The 23,275-nt window shown below is 46.9% G+C and overlaps 1 protein-coding gene across 1 annotated transcript in view; it reads right to left on the bottom strand.

The window, feature by feature from the left end:
* Positions 1-705: 705 nt before the first annotated feature.
* Positions 706-23,275, bottom strand: part of LOC135557568 (mannosyl-oligosaccharide 1,2-alpha-mannosidase IA-like) — a 161,059-nt gene continuing 138,489 nt past the window's right edge. The window contains exons 6-12 of the mRNA XM_064990960.1: positions 22,999-23,122; positions 22,577-22,670; positions 16,549-16,664; positions 14,456-14,675; positions 13,572-13,744; positions 10,757-10,872; positions 706-3,928 (exon numbers count right to left, since the gene is read on the bottom strand). Of these exons, the coding sequence (XP_064847032.1) occupies positions 3,796-3,928; positions 10,757-10,872; positions 13,572-13,744; positions 14,456-14,675; positions 16,549-16,664; positions 22,577-22,670; positions 22,999-23,122 (976 nt within the window). The 3' untranslated portion in view covers positions 706-3,795. The remainder of the gene's footprint in view (positions 3,929-10,756; positions 10,873-13,571; positions 13,745-14,455; positions 14,676-16,548; positions 16,665-22,576; positions 22,671-22,998; positions 23,123-23,275) is intronic.

Below are 23,275 nucleotides of genomic sequence, written 5' to 3'. Positions count from 1 at the left end.
GGTTTCTGTATAAACACTGTGACGACTGCAGATGTAAAAAGGGCATTATAAATACATTTGATTGATTGATTTGTGGTTTTAGGCTGGGTTTCTGTATAAACACTGTGACGACTGCAGATGTAAAAATGGCATTATAAATACATTTGATTGATTGATTTGTGGTTTTAGGCTGGGTTTCTGTATAAACACTGTGACGACTGCAGATGTAAAAAGGGCATTATAAATACATTTGATTGATTGATTTGTGGTTTTAGGCTGGGTTTCTGTATAAACACTGTGACGACTGCAGATGTAAAAAGGGCATTATAAATACATTTGATTGATTGATTTGTGGTTTTAGGCTGGGTTTCTGTATAAACACTGACGACTGCAGATGTAAAAAGGGCATTATAAATACATTTGATTGATTAACGACGCATACAACTACATGCAATAAGCATGTCTGAAGGTCAAGACAAAGCAGAGTTGAAAGAGGAGCAATATATCACAAACAATGTTTTGATAATCTTCTGCCACCTAGTGGAGAATAGCTATACATACAGCTTCCCTCGGAAGTGGTTTGGTATCCTCTCTCTTACAGCTCTGATAAAACATAGTGGTGAGAGCCCTGTACAGCCTCTGATTATCAGACACATTTGACCCATTGGAAGACTAATATCATTTTTGTCAAGATTACATTTAAGAATGAAAACACCAAAAAGGCTATCTATTAAAAGATTGTTTTATTCACAATAGAAGTGTAACAAATATAGTTTATGAAAATTTTTGCTGCTCATTAACATCATTTCATCCATAAGTTCGTAAGATTTATATAAATGTAGAATGGAATATTTACATTTTAATATGAAAGAAACAAAAACAAACATAACAATTTCCCACAAAATTAAAATAACATTAACCCAAATAACCTATGTGCAATGGAATGATTATCAGCAATATTGTACAGTTTACATTTCTGAGGTTGTTTCACAAAACCATTAACAAGAGATTCACAAATAAAAGGCATTGTAATGCGAGAGATCGTCAACACAATATTCAACCACAAAGTCAATTGGAAATGAACAGCACGTCTTCTAATCTGCATACTGAAAGAAAGAGGAAAATAAATGTGTCATGTTTTCATTTTACAGCAACTTTACCGTTTTTCTGTATTCCTACGAGTCATCCCTTCTGCTCCCGAAAGCTGCAACAGTCGGGAGACACTTAGAGACAATTTATGCCTGATCTGGCAACGTGGTCTGAGGCGCCATATGGATGGTGTGACGCAATTGCGGCGCCTCTGGAGGCACTCAGAGGCCAAATTGAGCTCCGTACCTCATCCCTGTGAGCCTCTCAAATGTTGTAACAATGCGGAAGGCTCTGTATAGCTCCGCATTGACATGATTGGTTGACGGTAGGTGAAGGCGGGAGGTCCTGTATAAACACAAACTCACTTCCTTGACAACAGCTCTGCACTGCTCTGCAAAGCTCACAAAGTATGAACGCCCTGACTTCTGCAGAGGCTGTATCACTGTAAATGCTGCACGGCCAATGCAGATGTCGGATTGACTATGCAGCGCCTTTTAGGCTCTCAGAGACGGTGAATGCAGCAATGTCATATCTACAGTGTATAGTGAGTGATACTCTCTTCCCTGGAGCCCGAATGGCTGCCATAATTAACTAGGTGGAGGGGGATCTCAACATATATGGACATTAATATTGCTTCCTCCAGTAAGGTAAACAGGGATTACTTTGACTTTGTCTTTTTAAAGAACAGTAGAGAAAGCCGAGGTTGCCCTGCTGGCGTTTCAATAGGAGGCTTGGAAGAGTGTAGCTCCAGCAGGTGGCGGATATCAGTGAGGCTTCTTAAACCTCTGCTCTATTTTCTAGGGTCAGAATATGACTTCAAAAAAAAAAGATGAAGGCCTCTTGATCGTACCCCATCTATTTCCCAATAAGATGTATGGGGAGACATTTTTAGGAACATCAGCACCCCCTGTCTGTGAAAGTACACCGCAGAAGAACAGAACTGTTTGACTACGGTTTCCTACAAACACACTCCTCTCTCTAACGTCCATTAACTTCCGTGGTCATGAGTGTGTTTGAGAGTGTGTGTAGTGTGAATGTCTATGTATGATGTGTCCCGTATGTGACCATTTCAATCTATTGGTCCTCCTTTCTGTATACAGTATTCAGCATGTTTACATGTTCATATGTGAGTGGATTTCATCCAGTGTAGTGAACAGAGAACCTTACTTGCATCTTCTCATTGCATGTCAACACAACTAAACAACTCCTCTTGTGCTTCCTCTTATTCTCCTGAACGGACTAACAGCTTCTTCTGATGGGTACCACGACACATTCCTTCAGCATTTTGTGCTTTCCAGAAGAAAGGAATCAACAAACAAATCAACAAATTAAGAACAACGAAGGCAAAATAATCTTAAACATCACATTTGATGGTACATTCATTCATACGATGCATTCGTTCCATATGATTGACTACCAAGCTCTTGGTCCGACTCTGCCCTGGTCTCCCCCAACTCCCAAATAATCCACAACACAGTGCCCTCGCTCTCCACAGTGCCACCTAGGGGCCTGATCCCAAACCTTCCTTCCATTGTACTACGGAATAAATTATCAGCATAGCAACTATTTTACATCACATGGGATTCATTGTCTTTACCACCTCTAATAAAGAATAAACAAAAACACACGGCAACTTTGTGGATTTAAGAACAAAGGAACATGTTGATGGGGGTTGGGAAATAACGTGAGCTCTGACAAACTGACGAGGCTGAATGAATTGATGACATGTTGTTAGAAGGGATGAACTCTACTTTCCCAACACGTTCCATATTTCAGGAAGAAGGGACCAAGCTAAACGGTAAATGTGTCCACTTCATTAACTGAGAGGTTGTCCTCACTGCAGGTCTTCATCCCTTTTATAAACCTACTGCGACCTGCTACACTCAAATGACTGGAGGACTGGACTGTTGTAGTACTGGTTGTCCAAAACTAGATGGCAGTGTGGTAAAGGTGATAAAACCTTCAGCCAATGCCACCTGGACCGTCTGCTAACTACCAGACTACCTGTATAAATAAAAGCCTTGCAATTTGCCTGAACTGCTTATTCGATAGACTATTTCAGACGGAAAGGCACTATTTTGACTGGATTTCAGCTATAGAGCAGGTAAGAATCAAGCTCTGGGTCTTTAACAGAAATACACCTAAATGGTCCATTGTTTAAGTGCGACTAAAATCATATTTACGATAAGAACAACCCAAATCCGATAATATGTTGATTGACATAAAATCTGTTTTCAGTCACACCCACAATCACATACCCAAAATACATGGAAAGAAAGAAAATGATAAAGCTGTATTCAAATCAGTATGGCTTTTTTTGAGTGATGGTGAATCTTACAGCGTAGTAGTGTCCTGTTCTCCTCACAGAGGAGGGTAAATCCTACAGCCTCTACAGCACTGGGAGGGGAGGGCAGCATGCAGACATTGTTATCTCTACACGATGACAAGACAAGCACTCATGGACGAGGTGGTTCTGAGTGGTGGTTCCCAGTCCCCAGTAGAGGGCAGTCTGGGTCAGGAGAGGCAGGCAGCCCGGTCCGGTTCCATCTGGTTTGATCATGGACTCAAAAACAGGAGTGAGTCCAGTCTACCAGGGGAGTGACCTGCCTGGGTGAGCTCCACCCACAGTGGGGGAGGAGTAAAATAGACAGCCCCGCCCACTGCTCAGAGAGGGAGGGGATAGAGGAGTTCCGAGATGGGTGGAGTCAGATCAGGGGGTGGTCCACTCTATTCCAGCTGGTTGGGCTTGTCTGTGTCCGTCATCTCCTTCTTGATGACAGGGAGGGGGTGGGCCTCTGTGTTGAACACCCAGTGCTCGAAAGGAAGATGGTCGTCATCAGAGAACAGCAGGAACAGATATCTGAGGGAAGGAGAGCGAGACTTTAGTTCAAACACTAATTTCTGATCAACACGAAGAGAACCCAGATATTTACATCAACAACCTCCACTCCTAGTTGATGTCCATGAGTGCATCAGTCTGCGAGAACATCCACTAGATGTCTGAGAGTGTCAGAGAGGACAGTGGAACGGTCTCACAAATCCCAAAACCAACTACGGGAACAAACAGTTCAGCAACTCTCCCATGCCAATATTTTCCCTGCCAAGCTTGGGGTGAGCCAAGCAAACAATGTAGAATGATAAATAAATTAAAACGACAAGACTCGAAACAATTTATGTTTCCTGCCGCCTGCCAAAAGCTATTGGGCTCGGCGTGAAGTCGCAAATCCAAAAAGTTGAGCCCAGCAGCAGCGGTTGGAGTGCAGGAGGGCCTGTACCTTAAAAGTCCTTAATCAGGTGCAGATGTGACACTCGTTAAAATTTACAGACTATAAAATGGACAGGGATTGGATGATGCCACGCCCGCCCTGCATAGCCACGGTAACCTTGCGGGCGCCACTCCATTTCCAGAGTGAGGAGAAGCAGAGTAGTCTGAGCAATTAGTGCTTTTTTGAGATCTGTTCGGTTTCATTATTAAAAATGTGGGTCGAATGTTGTAACACAGAATAAAACAGATTAGAAAAATCCCATGATGGTGATGACAGCCGATTACTATTCACTTTAATGAAATATTTCTGATGTTGTGTATCTTACATTTGTTTTATTTGGTGGCTATGTTTTCATTCCATGTCATCATCTCATCTCTCTAGAGCTGCTGCCTGTGCCGTCTGACAAAGCCACCATTTTAGTAGTTCTTCAATGTAAATAAGGCATACTTTTATGACTGCTGAATACCAACTATCAAATCACTTAAATCATGTATGTTCAGGTAGAGATACCGCGAAGCAACAGCTGCTCTCGATATCACCTCGTGACTGCGCATTCTTGTGCCTCTTCCGTAGATGCGCAATGGATTATGGCTATTGTAGTTCATTACCACGCTTTATGCGCTAAACTATGTAGAATACAGGCCAATATTCAAATTAGTTTATCGCATAAACTATGTAGAAACTACAACGGTCACGCCCTGGCCATAGAGGCTTTTATTCTCTATTTTGTTTAGGCCAGGGTGTGAATAGGGTGGGCATTCTAGTTTCTTTATTTCTATTTCTTTGTTTCTTGCCAAGTGTGGTTCCCAATCAGAGGCAGCTGTTTATCGTTGTCTCTGATTGGGGATCACATATAAGTTGTCATTCTCCCTTTGGTGTTTTTTTTTTTGGATCTTGTTTTAGTTAGCTCTGAAGCCTGCAGAACGTGACGTTTGAATCATGAACACTTACCCCGCTGCACCTTGGTCTCCTTCCGACGACAAACGTTACAGAAGATCCCACCACAAACGGACCAAGCAGCGTGGTCAGGAGGACTGAACATTGGAGAACATCCTGGACGGCAAAAGATCCTGGACATGGGAGGAGATCCTGGCCAGAAGGGGTCGCCTCCCATGGGAACAGGTGGAAGCAGCGAGGGAGTCACGGCAACGAAGCAAGCACGAGAGGCAGCCCTCAAAATGTTTTTTTTTTTGGGGGGGCACACAGGGAGATTGGCGGAGTCAGGTTGTAGACCTGAGCCAACTCCCCGTGCTTACCGTGGGGAGAGAATGACTGGTCAAGCACTGTGTTATCCGGTTCTGCGCACCATGCCTTCGGTGCGCAGCCACAGCCCAGTGCGGTCTGTGCAAGCTCCCCGCAGTGGCCGTGCTAGAGTGGGCATTCAGCCAGGACGGACTGTGCCGGCTCAACGTTGCTGGCCTCCAGTGCGTCCCGGGTTATCCTGCGCCAGCTCTACGCACGGTGTCCCCGGTTCGCCAGCAAAGCCCAGTGCGGCCTGTTCCAGCTCCCCGCACTTTCAGGGCTAAGAGAGGTATCCAGCCAGGACGAGTTATGCCAGCTCTGCACTCCAGACCTCCGGTGCGCCTCCACGGCCCAGTGTGTCCTGCGCTGGCTCTACGCACTATGCCTCTAGTGCGCCGTCATAGCCCAGTGTGTCCTGTGCCAGCTCTCCACACTCACCGAGCTAGAGTGGGTATCCAGCCAGGATGTGCTGTGGCAGCTCCACTCACTAGGCTGCCAGTACGTCTCCTCAGTCCGGTGAGACCTGTTCCGGCTCCACATTCGAAGCCTCCAGCGACGATCCGTGGCCCGGAGCCTCCAGCGACGATCCGTGGCCCGGAGCCTCCAGCGACGATCCGTGGCACGGAGCCTCCAGCGACGATCCGTGGCACGGAGCCTCCAGCGACGATCCGTGGCACGGAGCCTCCAGCGACGATCCGTGGCACGGAGCCTCCAGCGACGATCCGTGGCACGGAGCCTCCAGCGACGATCCGTGGCACGGAGCCTCCAGCGACGATACATGGCACAGAGCCTCCAGCGACGATACATGGCACAGGGCCTCCAGCGACGATACATGGCACAGAGCCTCCAGCGACGGCCCCGGTCCGGAGCCTCCAGCGATGATCTGCGGTCCGGTTCCTCCAGTGAAGGTCCATGCACCAGGGCAGCCACCAAAGCGAAGGGATCTGCGGGCGGTCTAAGTCCCGCACCGGAGATGCCGCCGCGAAGAGATGCCCACCCGGACCCTCCCCTTTAGAGCCAGGTTTTGAGACCGGAGTCCTGGCCAAAGAGGCTTTTATTCTCTATTTTGGTTAGGCCAGAGTGTGAATTTTCTTGTGTTTGTTTGGTGTTCTGAGTAATTAAAGAATCATGAACACTTACTACCCTGCACCATGGTCTCATTTCCGACGACAAACGTTACAACAACTCCCTACTACATCGCATAGTTCAGGCTGGATCTGATTGAGCTCTAGAGAAACTGTGCAATTTGCGTATTGAGCTCACGAAAAAAAAAACTAACTTGAATTCAAATAATTAACTGACATCAGTCAATTAGTTGTTTAAAAAAACAAAAATAATAAAAACAAAAATTTTGTACTTCAAAAAACACTGCTGGTCAACAGTCAAATTCCCCTCGCACCAGCCCCCAGTGTTCTCAGAACCCAAAGCCTCATTTCAATCCACTAGTAATGTGTAGTAAGACACAACTAACTTATTAAGTCATAGTAGCACAGTATCCTTCTTTATTTTATTTTATTTTAATTTTATTGTTGTTGTATTTTACCCCCCTTTTCACCCCAATTTCGATCTTGTCTCATCGCTACAACTCCCCAACGGGCTTGGGAGGTGAAGGTCGAGTCATGCATCCTCCGACCCGCAAAACCGCGCTTCTTAACACCCGCCCGCTTAACCCGGAAGCCAGCCGCACCAATGTGTCGGAGGAAACACTGTTCACCTGACGACCGGATGTCAGCCTGCAGGCGCCCGGCTCGCCACAAGGAGTCGCTAGTGTGACGAGCCAAGTAAAGCAAACAGCCAGACATACAGCTTTACATTTAGTCATTACTGCTAATTTGACCTCACGCAAAGGCAGGAGAACCCTGGCCAGGAGGCTGAGAGAGAGATGGAGAGAGGGAGAAGAGCGATGGAGAGAGGGAGAAGAGCAATGGAGAGAGGGAGGAGAGCGATGGAGAGAGGGAGGAGAGCGATGGAGAGAGGGAGGAGAGCGATGGAGAGAGGGAGGAGAGCGATGGAGAGAGGGAGGAGAGCGATGGAGAGAGGGAGGAGAGCGATGGAGAGAGGGAGGAGAGCGATGGAGAGAGGGAGGAGAGCGATGGAGAGAGGGCGGAGAGCGATGGAGAGAGGGCGGAGAGCGATGGAGAGAGGGAGGAGAGCGATGGAGAGAGGGAGGAGAGCGATGGAGAGAGGGAGGAGAGAAAGGGGATTCGGGAAGAAAGAGGTAAAGAGAAGGAGAAAGTAGGGAGAAGGGGAGAGCCAGAGCCTAAAAGATGGATTTTGCAAGCATTAGTAAACGAGTCATTTGGGGAGTCCTGGCATTTGGAGAGACCCTATTCGCAAAATTGCAACACTTTCCAACACCATTAAATGAAATGCTAGAGAAGTTTAACAGCTCTATTAGGTGGCGGGACTCACACAGCATTTCATATAAGCATCAGTCAGAGGCGCAGATTAGCCCAGGTGTTTGGGGGTTTGGGCAAAAAAAGGAAAAATAACACCAAAATCAAAGTGCCAGAGTTGTTTACTGCACAGAAGGAGGGAAACGGGCACGTATTTGTTACTGTTGCTGCTGTGGTTGTTAACTGTTACAGTAAGACGTCCTCACTTACCTCTCTTGGATCCTTTCTCTCCCAACCTTGAACCTGTATTTTTTTCCCTGTCTCCCCCAGGTCTCTACCTCTTTCCATTTCCCTCTCTCCTGCGTGCAGCTTGGTGTTATCTGTCAGTCATGGTGACGTGGCTGTCCTTACAGCCCCTAGCCCCCAGAGCAGAGCAGTGTGGGGACACAGAGCAGGGACAAAGAGCATGTGACCTCTTTACAAGGTCACACCAGAGTGCTTTGACAAGGCTCCCACAAGAGGGGAGCAAAACAACACCACTGATACGCCATAGAAACCATAGAGGGGGAGGGGGTTAAATCTCTCTCAGACCAGGATTAGACTGGACAATAGACAGAGAGACCCATCTATACACCGGTAAGAGATATGTTACAATGAGCCTATCTCACTGGATCCACATTATATGGTCTGTCTAACCCCCCAGGCATTGAGCTATTATCAATACTAGAGAGAGAGGAGAGAGAAAGAGAGAGAAAGAGAGAGAGAGAGAGAGGGAGGGTATAAGGGCTCAGTAAAAGCAGTCTGCCTCCTCTTATCGGTCTCTGTGTGCGACTGCTGCTATCAATCTCGGAGAAGACTGCTGGGGTCCCTGTAGTACAGTGCACACTGTGCTAGCAGAAGCCTGCCTGTCTGAGCCGGCCGTGACAAGACAATACACACAGGACGTCAGTTGTTTCTCCTCAGAGGCCAGCAGGCACAGCACAGACAGAGGTGAAGTGAGTGCTCATTGGGGGAAAGACATTCTACTTCTGATCTGTTTTCAAGTGTTCAAACAAACTGAATGTCAGGAAGCTGTCAGAGAACACAAAACACAGAGACGTGTCTGTTTTTTAGGGTGTGATGAAATACTAGAGCAGGTTTTTGGTGTCATGAAACAAAATGTAGGTGTGACTCTCTTTACCAGGAAAACATTGCCTGGATATAGACAATGTTCCTCTATATGGCCTTATAATCTCGGTTAACCCAGAACTAAAGTCTCACGTAAATAATCAGCTGCTCGATCAAGTTTTGGATCCATACGTGTTAAAGGGCAACTCCACCACTTTTTCAACCAAATTTTAAATATCTCCAGCACAATACTAGTGTCAACATATGTGAAAACAGTGCACTTCTAAGTTTTGTTTAAAAAATATACCAAGTTAAAAAAAAGTTAGAAATGCCTTCTAGAACAAGTGAACTTTCAGGTGCCTTAATAACAAACTTGTATGTCAATGTGAAGAACAACATGACCTGCACCAAAGTCAAATTAGGATATAACGTTAGGCCAATGAGACAGTGTCCAAGTTGTCAAATTCTCCAGTAGAATGTCCTGCTTTTAGTTGCTTTTAGTTACCCGTTTTTCTAGATAAACAGATACTAAATACATTTTTAAAACGGACAGGTTTATTGGTGTTAAAATAAACCAGTTATGCTATTTTGGACCACCAGGCTGCTGATGTCATGCAGCCTGTCGTTTTTGTGCTAATCCTTTTTGATAACGACAAAGATAAGTTTGATGTCGGACAACAACAAAATGTTCATGATGTCACTGCGACATCTGTCTACAGACGTACAGATTGACATAGATAGACGTAAACCAGTCTTCAGTCTTGAAATCTTTGGTTGTTAAAAGTACACTATCGTATTCACTCTGGTTTGCACGTGGCCTCACATGTGAGTCCTTAAAGAGATGGGTGGGGCTAAGGCTTAAGAGGGTGTGAACAATGCTTAATGGCTGTAGACAAAGAAAAGCTCTCCAGTATTTCAAGGGCCATTTTCTCAAAAGTGGGGTTATAAGTTTATCAACTTTCAAAGCAGAATTACTTTCCCTTAGTTCCTCAACTGTTGTGTATGATACACAATTTTCTAGCTCTATCTACTTTTTTTTGAAAGTATCTACTTTTATCCAATGTAAAAAAACACAATTAAAAATGTTAATATATAAGACAGAATCGAGCCAGTCGGTCAAATATGTAGACACTGGTTTGGTGCTGGAGATGATGAATATGAGGTTGAAAAGTGGAAATATTGCCCATTAAGAGAAGGGATGAAGAGATGCTAAAACGAGGTGCGGAACTGGAACGAGGTGCGAAACTGGAACGAGGAGTTCTAACCTCTTAGTAAGTTACGGGCCGAATGTACCCTCCCCTTCCGAAAACCCGAAAGATGCGAACACCTGCGAAATCATGATTTGTCCAAATACCCAGTGACGAAAAACCCAAACACCTGAACAACTGCTTCTCTTTATGCACTGCATCCCATTTTGTCCCAACATATTCTACGGTACCAGTTATGTTTAGGTAGATCTGTCCAGGAGAGAATAATGGCCTTATAGGGAGGACAATTACTTCTAAACGTATGTGTCCATTATATTGTCAAACAAATCCAATACTATAATTATTCAAGGAACGGTTCTGGGGGGAGGACGTATGATGACAAGGATGCAAAAAAAACAGATCGATTTTCTGACAAGATCGATTTTTATTCCTCTCTAATGGCAAGGCCAAAATGTCAATGCTATGTCTCCAGATGGCTCTTAGCAGAGTAAGTTGACAATGTGTGTGTGTGTGTGTGTTAGCGCCTTACTTGAGTGTCTCGGCCAGGTAGAAGCTCTGCTGGACGTCGTCATGGTTGGGGCTGGAGGCGTAGACGTCTCTCACTCCACTGTAGCCTCCCTCCACACGACAGTGCTTCTCCAGAGCCTGAGAGACAGAAGGAAAGAGAGAGAGAAAAAGAGAGAGAACAGAAAATAGAGAGGGAGAAGAATGAGAGAACGGAGGGTGAAAAAGTGTTGAATTGACTCTGTTTCTTATGGCAGGGTGTTGTAGAGGTATGCACGGTGGTGTTAGCTTGTTGTTGAACCAGCATATTTCCCTTCAGTGTGGCTGCTCTGCCTGCAGGTGGGGGGGAAGAGAAGAGGAGGCTGCATTAGGCAATATGACTCAGGGAGAAAATGGAGCCGAGGAGGATGGAGCTGGGGCTGCAGTGTTTACACACCCACACTGGCTGAATGAGGGCTGAGGGCAGGAGGAGGAGTTATCTGCAGACAGGCAGAGATGCAGGCAGGCAGGCAGGCTCCAGATCATATTTATGGCTAACACAAGGCCCATCAGAGGTAATCTCATGTCATTAGTGGATACAACAGCATGGCTCTGGGATCTGAGCAATCAGCATTCAACATTACCACTGTTCTGATCTGTTGCCGCATAGCAATGAGAGAGAGAGAGAGGAGTGTATGGAGGAAGGAAGAGTCTCAGAGGTTTTAAAGACTACTGTACTCAGAACTAGCGGTGCGTAGACCTGAATGAGTCTACACATCACAATGAACAGGGGTCTGTTGTTGTACAGAGCCCTTTTCACTTTTTGGGCTCCCGAGTGGGGCAGCGGTCTAAGGCACTGCACCTCAGTGCTAGAGGCGTCACTACAGACCCTGGTTTGATTCCAGGCTGTATCACAACCGGCCGTGATTGGGAGTCCCATAAGGTGGCGCACAATTGGCCCAGCGTCATCCGGGTTAGGGTAGGCCGTCATTGTAAAAAAAAATTGTTCTTAACCTTTTTGGGATAGGGGGCAGCATTTTCACTTTTGGATGAATAGCGTGCCCAGAGTGAACTGCCTCCTACTCTGTCCCAGATGCTAATATATGCATAGTACTTTTAGTATTGGATAGAAAACACTGAAGTTTCTAAAACTGTTTGAATGATGTCTGTGAGTATAACAGAACTCATATGGCAGGCAAAAACCTGAGAAAAATCCAATCAGGAAGTGGGAAATCTAAGGTTTGTAGTTTTTCAACTCAGCCTCCATTGAAGTTACAGGGTGATATTCATTATGTTTCACTTCCCAAGGCTTCCACTAGATGTCAACAGTATTTAGAACCTTTTTTGAGGATTCTACTCTAAAGGAGGGGCTCATTGAGTGAGTGGTCTGGCAGAGCGCCACAGCCTCGGTCTGGCAGAGCGCCACAGCCTCGGTCTGGCAGAGCGCCACAGCCTCGGTCTGCCAGAGCGCCACAGCCTCGGTCTGCCAGAGCGCCACAGCCTCGGTCTGCCAGAGCGCCACAGCCTCGGTCTGCCAGTGCGCCACAGCCTCGGTCTGCCAGAGCGCCACAGCCTCGGTCTGCCAGAGCGCCACAGCCTCGGTCTGCCAGAGCGCCACAGCCCCGGTCTGCCAGAGCGCCACAGCCCCGGTCTGCCAGAGTGCCACAGCCTCGGTCTGGCGCGCTCACCTGAAAGGTAGCTACATTCCACTTCATTTGTACAGACAAAGGAATTGTCCGGTTGGAACATTAATGAAGTTTTATGTTAAAAACATCCTAAAGATTGATGCCATACTTAGGTTGGCATGTTTCTACGGGCTGTAATGGAACTTTTTGTCCGACGTTCGGCGCGACCTGAACGCGCTTTTGGATTTGTTTACCAAACGCCCTAACAAAAGAAGATATTTGGCCGTAAGAGATATCCTTGTCTCATTGCGCACCAGTGACTCCTGTGGTGGGCCGGCCTCAGTGTGCTAACCAGGTCGCCAGGTGCACGGTGTTTCCTCTGACACATTGGTGCGGCTGTCTTCCGGGTTGGATGCGCGCTGTGTTAAGAAGCAGTGCGGCTTGGTTAGGGTTGTGTTTCGGAGGACGCATGGCTTTTGACCTTCGTCTCTCCCGAGCCCGTACGGGAGTTGGAGCAATGAGACAAGATAGTAACTACTAACAATTGGATATCACAAAATTGGGGAGAAAAGGGGGTAAAATAAAAAATAAATAAAAACAATAATAGTCGTATCTTTATCAATGTTTAGAGTATTTCTGTAAATTGATGTGGCTCTCTCTAGAACATAACGCACCAATGTAAACTCAGATTTTTTTTATATAAACATGAACTTTATCAAACTTTAACAAAACATACATGTATTGTGTAGCATGAAGTGTGATGAAGATCATCAAAGGTTAGTGATTCATTTTCTCTATTTCTGCTTTTTGTGACTCCTCTCTTTGGCTGGAAAAAATGGCTGTGTTTTTCTGTGGCTTGGTGGTGACCTAACATAATCGTTTGTGGTGCTTTCGCTATAAATCCTTTTTGAAATCAGACACTTTGGCTGGATTAACAAGAATTGCATCTTTAAAATGGTGCAAAATACTTGTATGCTTGAGGAATTTTAATTAAGAGATTTTTGTTGTTTTGAATTTGGTGCCCTGCACTTTCACTGGCTGTTGCGGGGGTCCTAGACAGGTTATCTGACTTGTCTAGTTAAAAAAAAGGTCAAATTAAAAATCTAATGTTAAATTCACTGTCAAAGTTCTAAGAGGAAGAGTCTCTTCTCAGTGGAGGCTAGGAGGGGACAGGATGAAAACAAACATGACAGATAGGACTGTGGTGGGGTAATTCTGAAGGATGAGAGTTCTCACCTGCACAGCCTCCCAGCCCCACTCTCTGTACTTGGGGTCGTGGGTGAACCTCCACATGTACATGTAGGTCTCGATGACCTCAGGCCTCAGGATGAAGTACTTCTCGTTCTGCCGTGTGGCGATGGCCTCCACGCCACCATCAAACCTGAACCCCTCTGGGCCCAACTTCAGGGCTGGAAGAGGGGGAAGCAAGGAAGAAGACAACATCGTGAAAAACTCCAACCAGATCTAGGAGAAGGTGATGAACAAAACAAAAATATATAAAAATAAAAGATTTTAACCTGGCTGGCACTACGCTCTACTTACCCAGCAGCCCCTCTGGCCTCAGAGAGAAAACAGGCTCAACGCTCATTAATCTTTCATTTCACACTGGCTTGCTCTAAAGAGGGGTGTGTGTGTGAGAGAAAGAGTGAGTGTGAGCTGTGGTTGAGTCCTACACCTCCTTTTGTCTGGGCTTCAGAACTAATATCACCTCACCTGGGAGGAAGAGTTTCTTAGCCTACCCCTGCTGTAGAGGAAGAGTTTCTTAGCCTACCCCTGCTGTAGAGGAAGAGTTTCTTAGCCTACCCCTGCTGTAGAGGGAGAGGAAGAGTTTCTTAGCCTACCCCTGCTGTAGAGGGAGAGGAAGAGTTTCTTAGCCTACCCCTGATGTAGAGGGAGAGGAAGAGTTTCTTAGCCTACCCCTGCTGTAGAGGAAGAGTTTCTTAGCCTACCCCTGCTGTAGAGGGAGAGGAAGAGTTTCTTAGCCTACCCCTGCTGTAGAGGGAGAGGAAGAGTTTCTTAGCCTACCCCTGCTGTAGAGGAAGAGTTTCTTAGCCTACCCCTGCTGTAGAGGGAGACAGGGACACTGGTGTGCCCCAGATGAGGGGGTCAGTCAGACTCACTGGTGCGGGCGTAGGACTCGTGGCAGGTGCGGGCGATCTCTGCGGCCTGCTCCATCTGGTGACCCGTCTTGTCCTCGGGAGCTCCGTCGGCCCCCAGGGCGATCATGCCCCCGGCGAAGCACGTCAGGTGACCCATCTTGTGCTCAAGCAGGCCACCCTTCCACTCAGCGATGTACGTCAGTCCACCGCTGGACTTCCTCATCAGACTGGTCTCAATGGCCTGGAGGACAATGACAAGAACGGCATACAGGTGAGCCGTCTATCCAACTCCAGTCCCAGACCGGGGCCCTTCCCACTACAAATGGAGTGGAACATGAATAAATACCACCTAAACAGCATTGTTAACCTTGATAAAACGGATGTTGTTTGAAAACCAGGGGTCCCAGCTGGTGGCCAGTATTATGTATTTGCTTGTGTGGCGTGGACACAGAAAGATGCTCCTATTTGTCCCTGGCTTTTACTGTAGACGGGAGGGCCACTTTATCCCGAGACATTCTGGAATGGCGGGCTGCGTTTCATCCATGTCGAGACACGACACTAGGAGGATCACAAATGATTCAAAACGACGGCCTTTATCTCCCGCTAGCCACACAGCAGGTGTCCAATACAGTAAGATCACAACCGACAGACAACACACGGTTATTACACGGCCATTACCGATGAGAGAGTAAAAATCCTGCCTTTTAACATATGGAATAAATATGTGCAGTGAGTCGACGGCAGCCTTAAACGCTATACTATCTCAGGTGCATTCTCTGATGCGCCTCGTTGTTCATCGCTTCATTTGGCACATTTATTTTCATATTCATTGAGTTTACTTTTCTCCTGCCGAGGGAAAACCCAAGAAAAGGTAATATTGCAAATCTCCCGAAAGCAATTACGTTTTTAAAAGATAATTCAGATCTTTTGTAGTGTGTGACCCATCACGTAAATGGGGCCGTCTATATGCGGGTGGGCATTGCCTGGCGTGTTCCGCCACAGAAAATCAGCCGATTAATATTCTTCTAAACTGGTTATTTCATTTCCTTAGGTCTCTTTAAAAGGCAGCCTATATCCTGTTTAGCAACAGCCCAGCCTTTTCCTGCTGAGAAGAAATAAAAAAAACTCAGGCCATTTCCTTCAATCTCAGCCTCAGACTGCTAGTGCTTCGAGAACAAACAGACCTGGACAGAGGCAGGCAGCGGCACATCTTGTTCAGCACTGGCTGCTTCGTTTCTCATCGGGGGGATAGAGAGCATGTAGGCTGGGCCGGCGCTGAGGCGAGGATGCCAAGGAGCCATTAATAAGTGAACAGAGTCTGTTCCTAACCAGCTGCCTTTCAGGCTGTCTGACCCAAATGGAAGATGGCTTGGCGTGGCAATAGGGACTCTCTCGCTGTGGGTGACCTGCTTGTGGTGTCTCGCCCAGGTGGATGGCAGACAAGCGGGTTGGTAGGTAGGCAGTTGTGGTGGGGAAACAAGGCTGGCTGGGAGTGGAATGGAGGGAGGGTAATATCCTGGAGCAGTCTGGGTCCTTGTGGACCTCTGTACGGAGAACAACATTATTATCTCCAACAGGACAGGAGGCTTGGCTCTAATGAAACAGAGAATTTGGCTAGCAGCATTCAGAGCACATCTCACCAGATAGAGCTCTGATTCTGGTTGACCCCCATCCACTGAAAGCTTCCTCCAACCCCACTTACTCACTCCTCCAGCTTCTGTGGAGTGCGGTTAGTACTTCACACTCAGAGATAACCCCTGCCTGGCGTAGCACGTCTTGCTTTCACATAGCAACCCACACAACTGGTACTGCTTTCCGACTCGGCCTGTTCAGTCATTTAAGAACTCCAACTGTTGTTATCGCGTTGACAAAAGAAGCTTTCAATGGAGGTCAAAAGAGCCTCGTGAAAAGGTTTAGTCAGCGCTTCGGAATGCAGGGGTACTGTAGCCATTAAATCTCAGTAGGAGAGAAGAAAGGATGAGGAGAAGAGACGAGAGGAGGAGAAGAGACGAGAGTAGGAGAAGAGGAGCAGAGGGGAGTGGGGTGGGGAGGATGGGATGGGAGTGGGGGAGAGGAGAGGTGTGTAGGCTAGGTAAGGTGTCTTGAGGGTTTACCTGCAGAGCGTCGTAGTAGAGCTTCTTGCCTTCCTCGTCCGTCTTGTCTGACATCAGCCAAGCCTTGAGCAGGTACTCATAGAAGCTGTCTCCCAGGCCGCCCACTGACACATGATCTACAGGACAGAGACAACACGAAAGATTTGAGGGTCATGCTGGAGCCAGGCTTAATTTACCTATCTCATCTTGCCAGCAGCAGCCCTACCTCCTCAGTGGCCTGCCTCACCTCAGGATGATGAATGGCCCAATGATGGCGGCCATCTCAGCACCCGAGGCTGTTTACACAGGAAGATGGCCCCTTAATACCTGCTCAGCATCCGAACCTCAGTGACAAAGGGATGTGTCTGGCATAGGCCTGGCCAAGGGGACACCTTTTCAAACAGAGCCCAACAAAGCTACAGGAGTAATGGGATTAGTCTCCTTTGATGGCTGATGTATGGAGGATGTCTGCAAGGGGGAGATTGGCATTCTGATGAGTTTATCAGGTCCCCCCCCCCCCGGCACGTCCCCAGTCACTGCGTGAGTACCGACAGAGCTGTGCAGGGAGCAGCAGCGATACCACAGCCGGGTATAAAAGAGAGACAGTCCCTGTGACAGTCAGTGAGGTGTGGGGCTGTGCCGGGTGATGTGCTCTCCTGTCCACTTCACTCTCTGTGAGGAATGAGTCTCCAGGGTCTGGGAGAGAGCCTCAGTCAAGCCAAGCCGCTGTTCATCATAGTGATTGTCATGCCCCCTCATACATATGTATATGTCATTAACAGCCAAAGCCTTGTTTGGGGGATATAGATTAGACGTCAGCAGTAATAAAAGGGACAGAGCTCCAGGAAGAGTTTGTAGTGAAGTGTGGCCTTGCCCTCAAAAGGACTGTATTTCCTTGCTGACTGGGGTCAATGCCACAGGGGTTAACAGCAGGTCAGAGTGGGAACACAAGGTCAAGGATCTGATCATGGCTCTGATTGACAAGGGACAGGGACAAATTAAATTGCCTGCGAACTGAGGACTCAGACATCACACTGTCTTGCAGCCCTGCAGTCTGATTGGACTGGAGATCTGATAGGATCTCGTTAATCTATCGTAGCGTAAAAGAAACGCCTGACTGCTCAGTAATCATCAGGAAAGGAAGCTCGGTTGAAGGAGGGTCATGTAGTTTGTAATCAATTAATATGTCAGCATTTTGGGATTGACTTACTGAATTGGACGTTGGTCTCTCACACGCACACGCACACACACACACACACACACACACACACCTCTGAATTCAAAGTCGGAAACTCTGGCATCTTTCGAAAGCTCCGACTTGAAGACCACTGAAGTCATGATTTGAGTTCCCAGTTCTCTTGAAAGCACCAAAAATCAACAAGCATGGCGTCGCACACTTACTTAAGGACGACAGCTTGTGAAAAGTTATTTTCACAATAATGTAAGGGTTTCTTGTTGATCTTAGGCTGTTTATCCTAGGCTGCCTGTCATTTCATATAAATCTGCTCCGGTCAACTGTAAGTGCAGTTATTGTGACGTGGAAACGTCTAGGAGCAACAATGACTCAGCCGCGAAGTGGTAGGCCACAGAAGCTCACAGAACGGGACCGCCGAGTGCTGAAGCATGTCGAAATCGTCTGTCCTCAGTTTCAACACTCACTACCGAGTTCCAAACTGCCTCTGGAAGCAACGTCAGCACAAGAACTGTTTGTCGGGAGCTTTATGAAATGGGTTTCCATGGCCGAGCAGCCGCACACAAGCCTAAGATCATACAGAAATGGTTTGTCGAGATCTGTGTGGAATAACTTGATTTGCCCGTAGAGCCTTGACCTCAAGCCCATCGTTCACATTTGGGATGAATTGGAATGCCGACAGTGAGCCAGGCCTAATCGCCCAACATCCGTGCCTGACCTCACTAATGCTCTTGAGGCTGAATGGAAGCAAGTCCACGCAGCAATGTTCCAACATCTAGTGGAAAGCCTTCCCAGAAGAGTGGAGGCTGTTATAGCAGCAAAATGGGGGACCAACTCCATATTAATGCCCATGATTTTGGAATGAGATGTTTGACGAGCAGGTGTCCACATACTTTTGATCATGTCGTGTATCTAGCTAATATTTAGCGTCTTTGGCTAAACTCTAGCGCATCTCTTCCAGCTATTCACTGTGCAATAGTCTATAGGCTACGGATGCAAGACTCTACGCTAGTCCTCCTCTCAGAAAATCCCAGGAAAATCTATAGGCTGCAAAATTCTATATTAGATGTATTTTTATACTAGACCTAATAGGCTTTCCGTGGAGAGAAGCAGGTTTGGTCTTGCTAATTGCTGAATGCCTACAGCGTAGAAAATGCACACCGGGGAAAGTTGCGGCTAGAGAGTGCATCACTGGCCAGTGATGATAACATTGTTGCACTGATGTATTGAATGATTGCACAGGATAGACAGTGATGTGCACAGTGAAAAAGAGCCAAAAGAATTGACATCCATTAGAAAAATGGAAATCACTTACAAACCACTTGAGCAACAAGGCAAGCAATGACACGGCAAGGCAAGCAATGACACGGCAAGGCAAGCAATGACACGGCAAGGCAAGCAATGACACGGCAAGGCAAGCAATGACACGGCAAGGCAAGCAATGACACGGCAAGGCAAGCAATGACACGGCAAGGCAAGCAATGACACGGCAAGGCAAGCAATGACACGGCAAGACAAGCAATGACACGCAAGACAAGCAATGACATGGCAAGGCAAGCAATGACATGGCAAGGCAAGCAATGACACGGCAAGGCAAGCAATGACACGGCAAGACAAGCAATGACACGGCAAGACAAGCAATGACATGGCAAGACAAGCAATGACATGGCAAGGCAAGCAATGACATGGCAAGGCAAGCAATGACATGGCAAGGCAAGCAATGACATGGCAAGGCAAGCAATGACATGGCAAGGCAAGCAATGACATGGCAAGGCAAGCAATAGCAGGCTAAACAGTGTTTATTGTTGAATATCTACATTTCATTAAAATGCCAGTTAATATATTATACTATATCATTAAACTACATGTAGCCTACACTGAAGTGTTATTTGCAGTTGTCACTATGACGATGAACACACCCTGAAGCACTGAATGGTCTGTGTTCCCACTTTATGAATAGGCCTACAGCTTCACAGCAGGATGCTTTGATTGACAGGTGTAGGATGCTTTGATTGACAGGTGTAGGATACTGATTGACAGGTGTAGGATACTGATTGACAGGTGTAGGATACTGATTGACAGGTGTAGGATACTGATTGACAGGTGTAGGATACTGATTGACAGGTGTAGGATACTGATTGACAGGTGTAGGATACTGATTGACAGGTGTAGGATACTGATTCACAGGTGTAGGATACTGATTGACAGGTGTAGGATACTGATTGACAGGTGTAGGATACTGATTGACAGGTGTAGGATACTGCGGAACGATACACTTTCCTCTAGTGTGGATGTTCGCCCACACAGTTCGTTATAGTCCTTGGTGTGGACGGGCCTTAACTGTTACATTGGTAAAGGCCTCCTTTTTGCGGATAACATGAATATGGTATGAATACAGCAGGCGATTTCAACCACTGATTTGATAGAATTTAAACTGCAACATTTATAGCCTACTAATAAGGGATTTAATATTCCCTGCTATTTGGTTTTAATGACCATTTTGTAGGGGAGGTTAACGTGTTTTTTCCCCCTAAACGCTCAGGGAAGTCTAGGTAAAATATTACCTCCATGTACCCCTTAATATACTGTAAATAATATTCACTCCCTAAGGGTGGGATGTCCTCATGACTGTAAGCCATGTTATTGGTGTGATAGGATGACAGTCATGTCTGCGGTCTATGCCATTGGTTTGATGCGATGTCCGTCATGTCTGTGGGCCATGTCTTAGGCAGCTCCACACATACAAGAAGATGTGATTGCCAGATACGTGGCTCTAAGGGACACTGTACTGATGGTTTGTATTGAAACATCAACTACAACAGCATCACCAGAGCTTTGATAGGCCGTCTATACTTTGACAGAGAAACACTGAGAATGGAAAGACCTTTTCTATGACATCCCCCTCAGGTCTACTCTACCAGTAAATACAGATCACAAGTGACCTTTATGTAAAATATCCTCAGGTGGCAAATGGTTCTGGTGCGAACCTGAAAAAAATAATCTCTTTACATTTTTGTCACAGCCAACATTAGCATTCGTATACTTCAGGCTATTTGTCAATGGAGTTGTTTTTCTTCTACTTGGAAATTCTTCTTCCAGCTAACACTGACCATGTAGACCACAAACACTTTTAGAGGTGCCTTTAGCAATGTTTGTCTTGGAACCTTCTCTGTGTTCTCTAAGGCTTGGTTTGGCATTACTGGTGTAGTACAGCTACTTTCCCCTAGTCAGTCAGCAATTCACAGAGCCACTCTCTCCCTCACCTGGCTGGCTCCCATCAGAATAGCTACTTGTAATGATAATTATAATAATACTACTACACGGGACTTAAGAAGTGCTTTTTCAAAGACCCAACGATGTAGAGTCATCCAGAGAGACACAGGACTCTGACAGCACCCCCACCTCACTACACGCTGGCCTGGGTCACTACATCACTCTGCTGGGTGACCTGATGTCAACACCACCTATGCTCCACTAAATTATGGAGCTGTAAACTGTACGAAAAAAAAAAAAACCCTTGTGGGATGGATCAAGTTGTCAGAGAGAATGAGAAACAAGCCGGGCGGCTGCCCTCCACTTCCTCCCCCTCCATTGATCTCCTCCACCCAGTTTGACCCAGGGGCTGGATGCACAGCGGTCAGTCATTAGCGCTGAACCCTCTCTGACCCCCCTGACCAGGACTACAGCAGAGACAAACACACAGACAGTTAGTATGGGTATTCATCCGTCGTGACATTTCAGCGAGGGCGTAGAGGGGCCATTCAATTACAGAGGGTCACACACACACACACACACACACACACACACACACACACACACACACACACACACACACACACACACACACACACACACACACACACACACACACACACACACACACACACACACACACACACACACACACACACACACAGTGGGAGGGGGGAGGTATCGCACAGAATAGCAAAACAAACAAAACACCTAAGATATGCATTCAAATTAATGTGTGTATGATAGAGATTGCAGTGGGTCCATCAGGATGCTACAGCCAGCAGCATAAGGCTGAGCTAGGGACTGGTCTGGTCTGATCTGGTCTGTGCATCTCATTAACCTTTTGTGTGGCTCAGAGACAAACACAATAATTTGAGAAGGGATCCACACAAGCTGCTGTCTGAGCACGGACACACTGCAGGGTTACTGCATCCCACCACCGCCTCTCCCCAGCCACCTCACTGTGCCGTAGATTACCGACCAGGCAATTCTTGGGTCTGAAGCTTCTTGGGTAATGTCAAAGCAGAAGTTGCTCCATACAAGGGATGGGGGTACTGAACTGTTGGGGTGCCTTGAGTCAAAGAAGCAGGAGAGTTTGAGTAGTATTGTGTGGAGGTATCACGACCGAACTGTAGCGAGAGAGGACTAATTAACTTTACTGGCAGTATTCACCATGTTTAAGTACTGTCATTAGCCACAGATACTTATTTCTCCCTGATGTCCCTCACCCCCTGGGCAGCATTAAGTTACATAATCTTCTAATGCACAGCCCACTCAATCAGAAGTGCTCACATTGAACTGAAGTGGCTCTCCCAGCTGTAAATACCTTGATAATTACAGGCTGTGGAACATCGATTGACAGCCACTGGTGAACCTCTAATGGAAAGGGAAAGAGGTGAGATGGAAGAGAGGGATGAGAGAGGTGAAAAGAGAGAAGGCTGGGCAAGATGGAAGATAGGAGAGATGGTTAAACAGTGATGCAGAGGGAGGTGGAAGGGATTAGATGGGAGAGAGGGATGATATGAAAGAGGGGAGAAAATGGTGAGAGGGGAGATAGGAATGAGACAGGAGAGGGGTGAGATGAGAGGGATGAGGGGGACTTACGTTGTCCCCACTGTCCGCTGTTCGGGTTCAAATAGTTGGGGTACAGTCCCTGGGGCTTATCCAGTCGATTCAGAACCTTCCGGATGTTCATGACCTAGGAGGAAGAGGAGGAGGAGGAGGAAAAGAGTTTCTACTTTCTCCCTGCAAATACCTCATGGCCGCCTAATCTTCCAGGGGCACGGCACAGTAATGCACTTTAAATGGCCTTACTGCAGGAACGGCAGTTAAGGGAGGCATAAGAGAGAGAGAGAGGCCGGTGGCTCAGAGCGGAAAGAAGGCATTTACCTGCAGAACAGGCATTAACATGAATAGTAATCAAGGTCACCGCTATGAATAACCCCATCATCAGGCTGGCTGAGTGCTCAGTTACACTTGGTGTTAATGCACTGGAATGGAATGTGCTGTGGCTCCCAAGCTCTCACCTTCTCTGCGAAGGCTGGGTTCCCTGACAGCTTGGAGAGGTGCATGAACTCCAGGTGCAGGGTGCCGTACTCTGCCAGGATGCTGCTGCCTCCAGACGCCCACGGCCAGTTCCTCCCGATGCCACTGCAGCGACAACAAGACAACGCGGCTAATTAAATCAGCTTCTCCAAACAACACGGTTACTGCATAGAACACCAAACACAGTTCTACCAAACCTCAGGTCCACCAAACTTCACTGCATAGGAAGAGAACATAGAACACTTACCTCAGTCAAAA

This window comes from Oncorhynchus masou, chromosome 16 (genome assembly GCF_036934945.1).
Source record: "Oncorhynchus masou masou isolate Uvic2021 chromosome 16, UVic_Omas_1.1, whole genome shotgun sequence".
Lineage (NCBI taxonomy): Eukaryota > Metazoa > Chordata > Actinopteri > Salmoniformes > Salmonidae > Oncorhynchus > Oncorhynchus masou.
The sequence above is the reverse complement of the archived record's forward strand: the minus strand, read 5'-3'. Positions and strand labels throughout refer to the sequence as shown.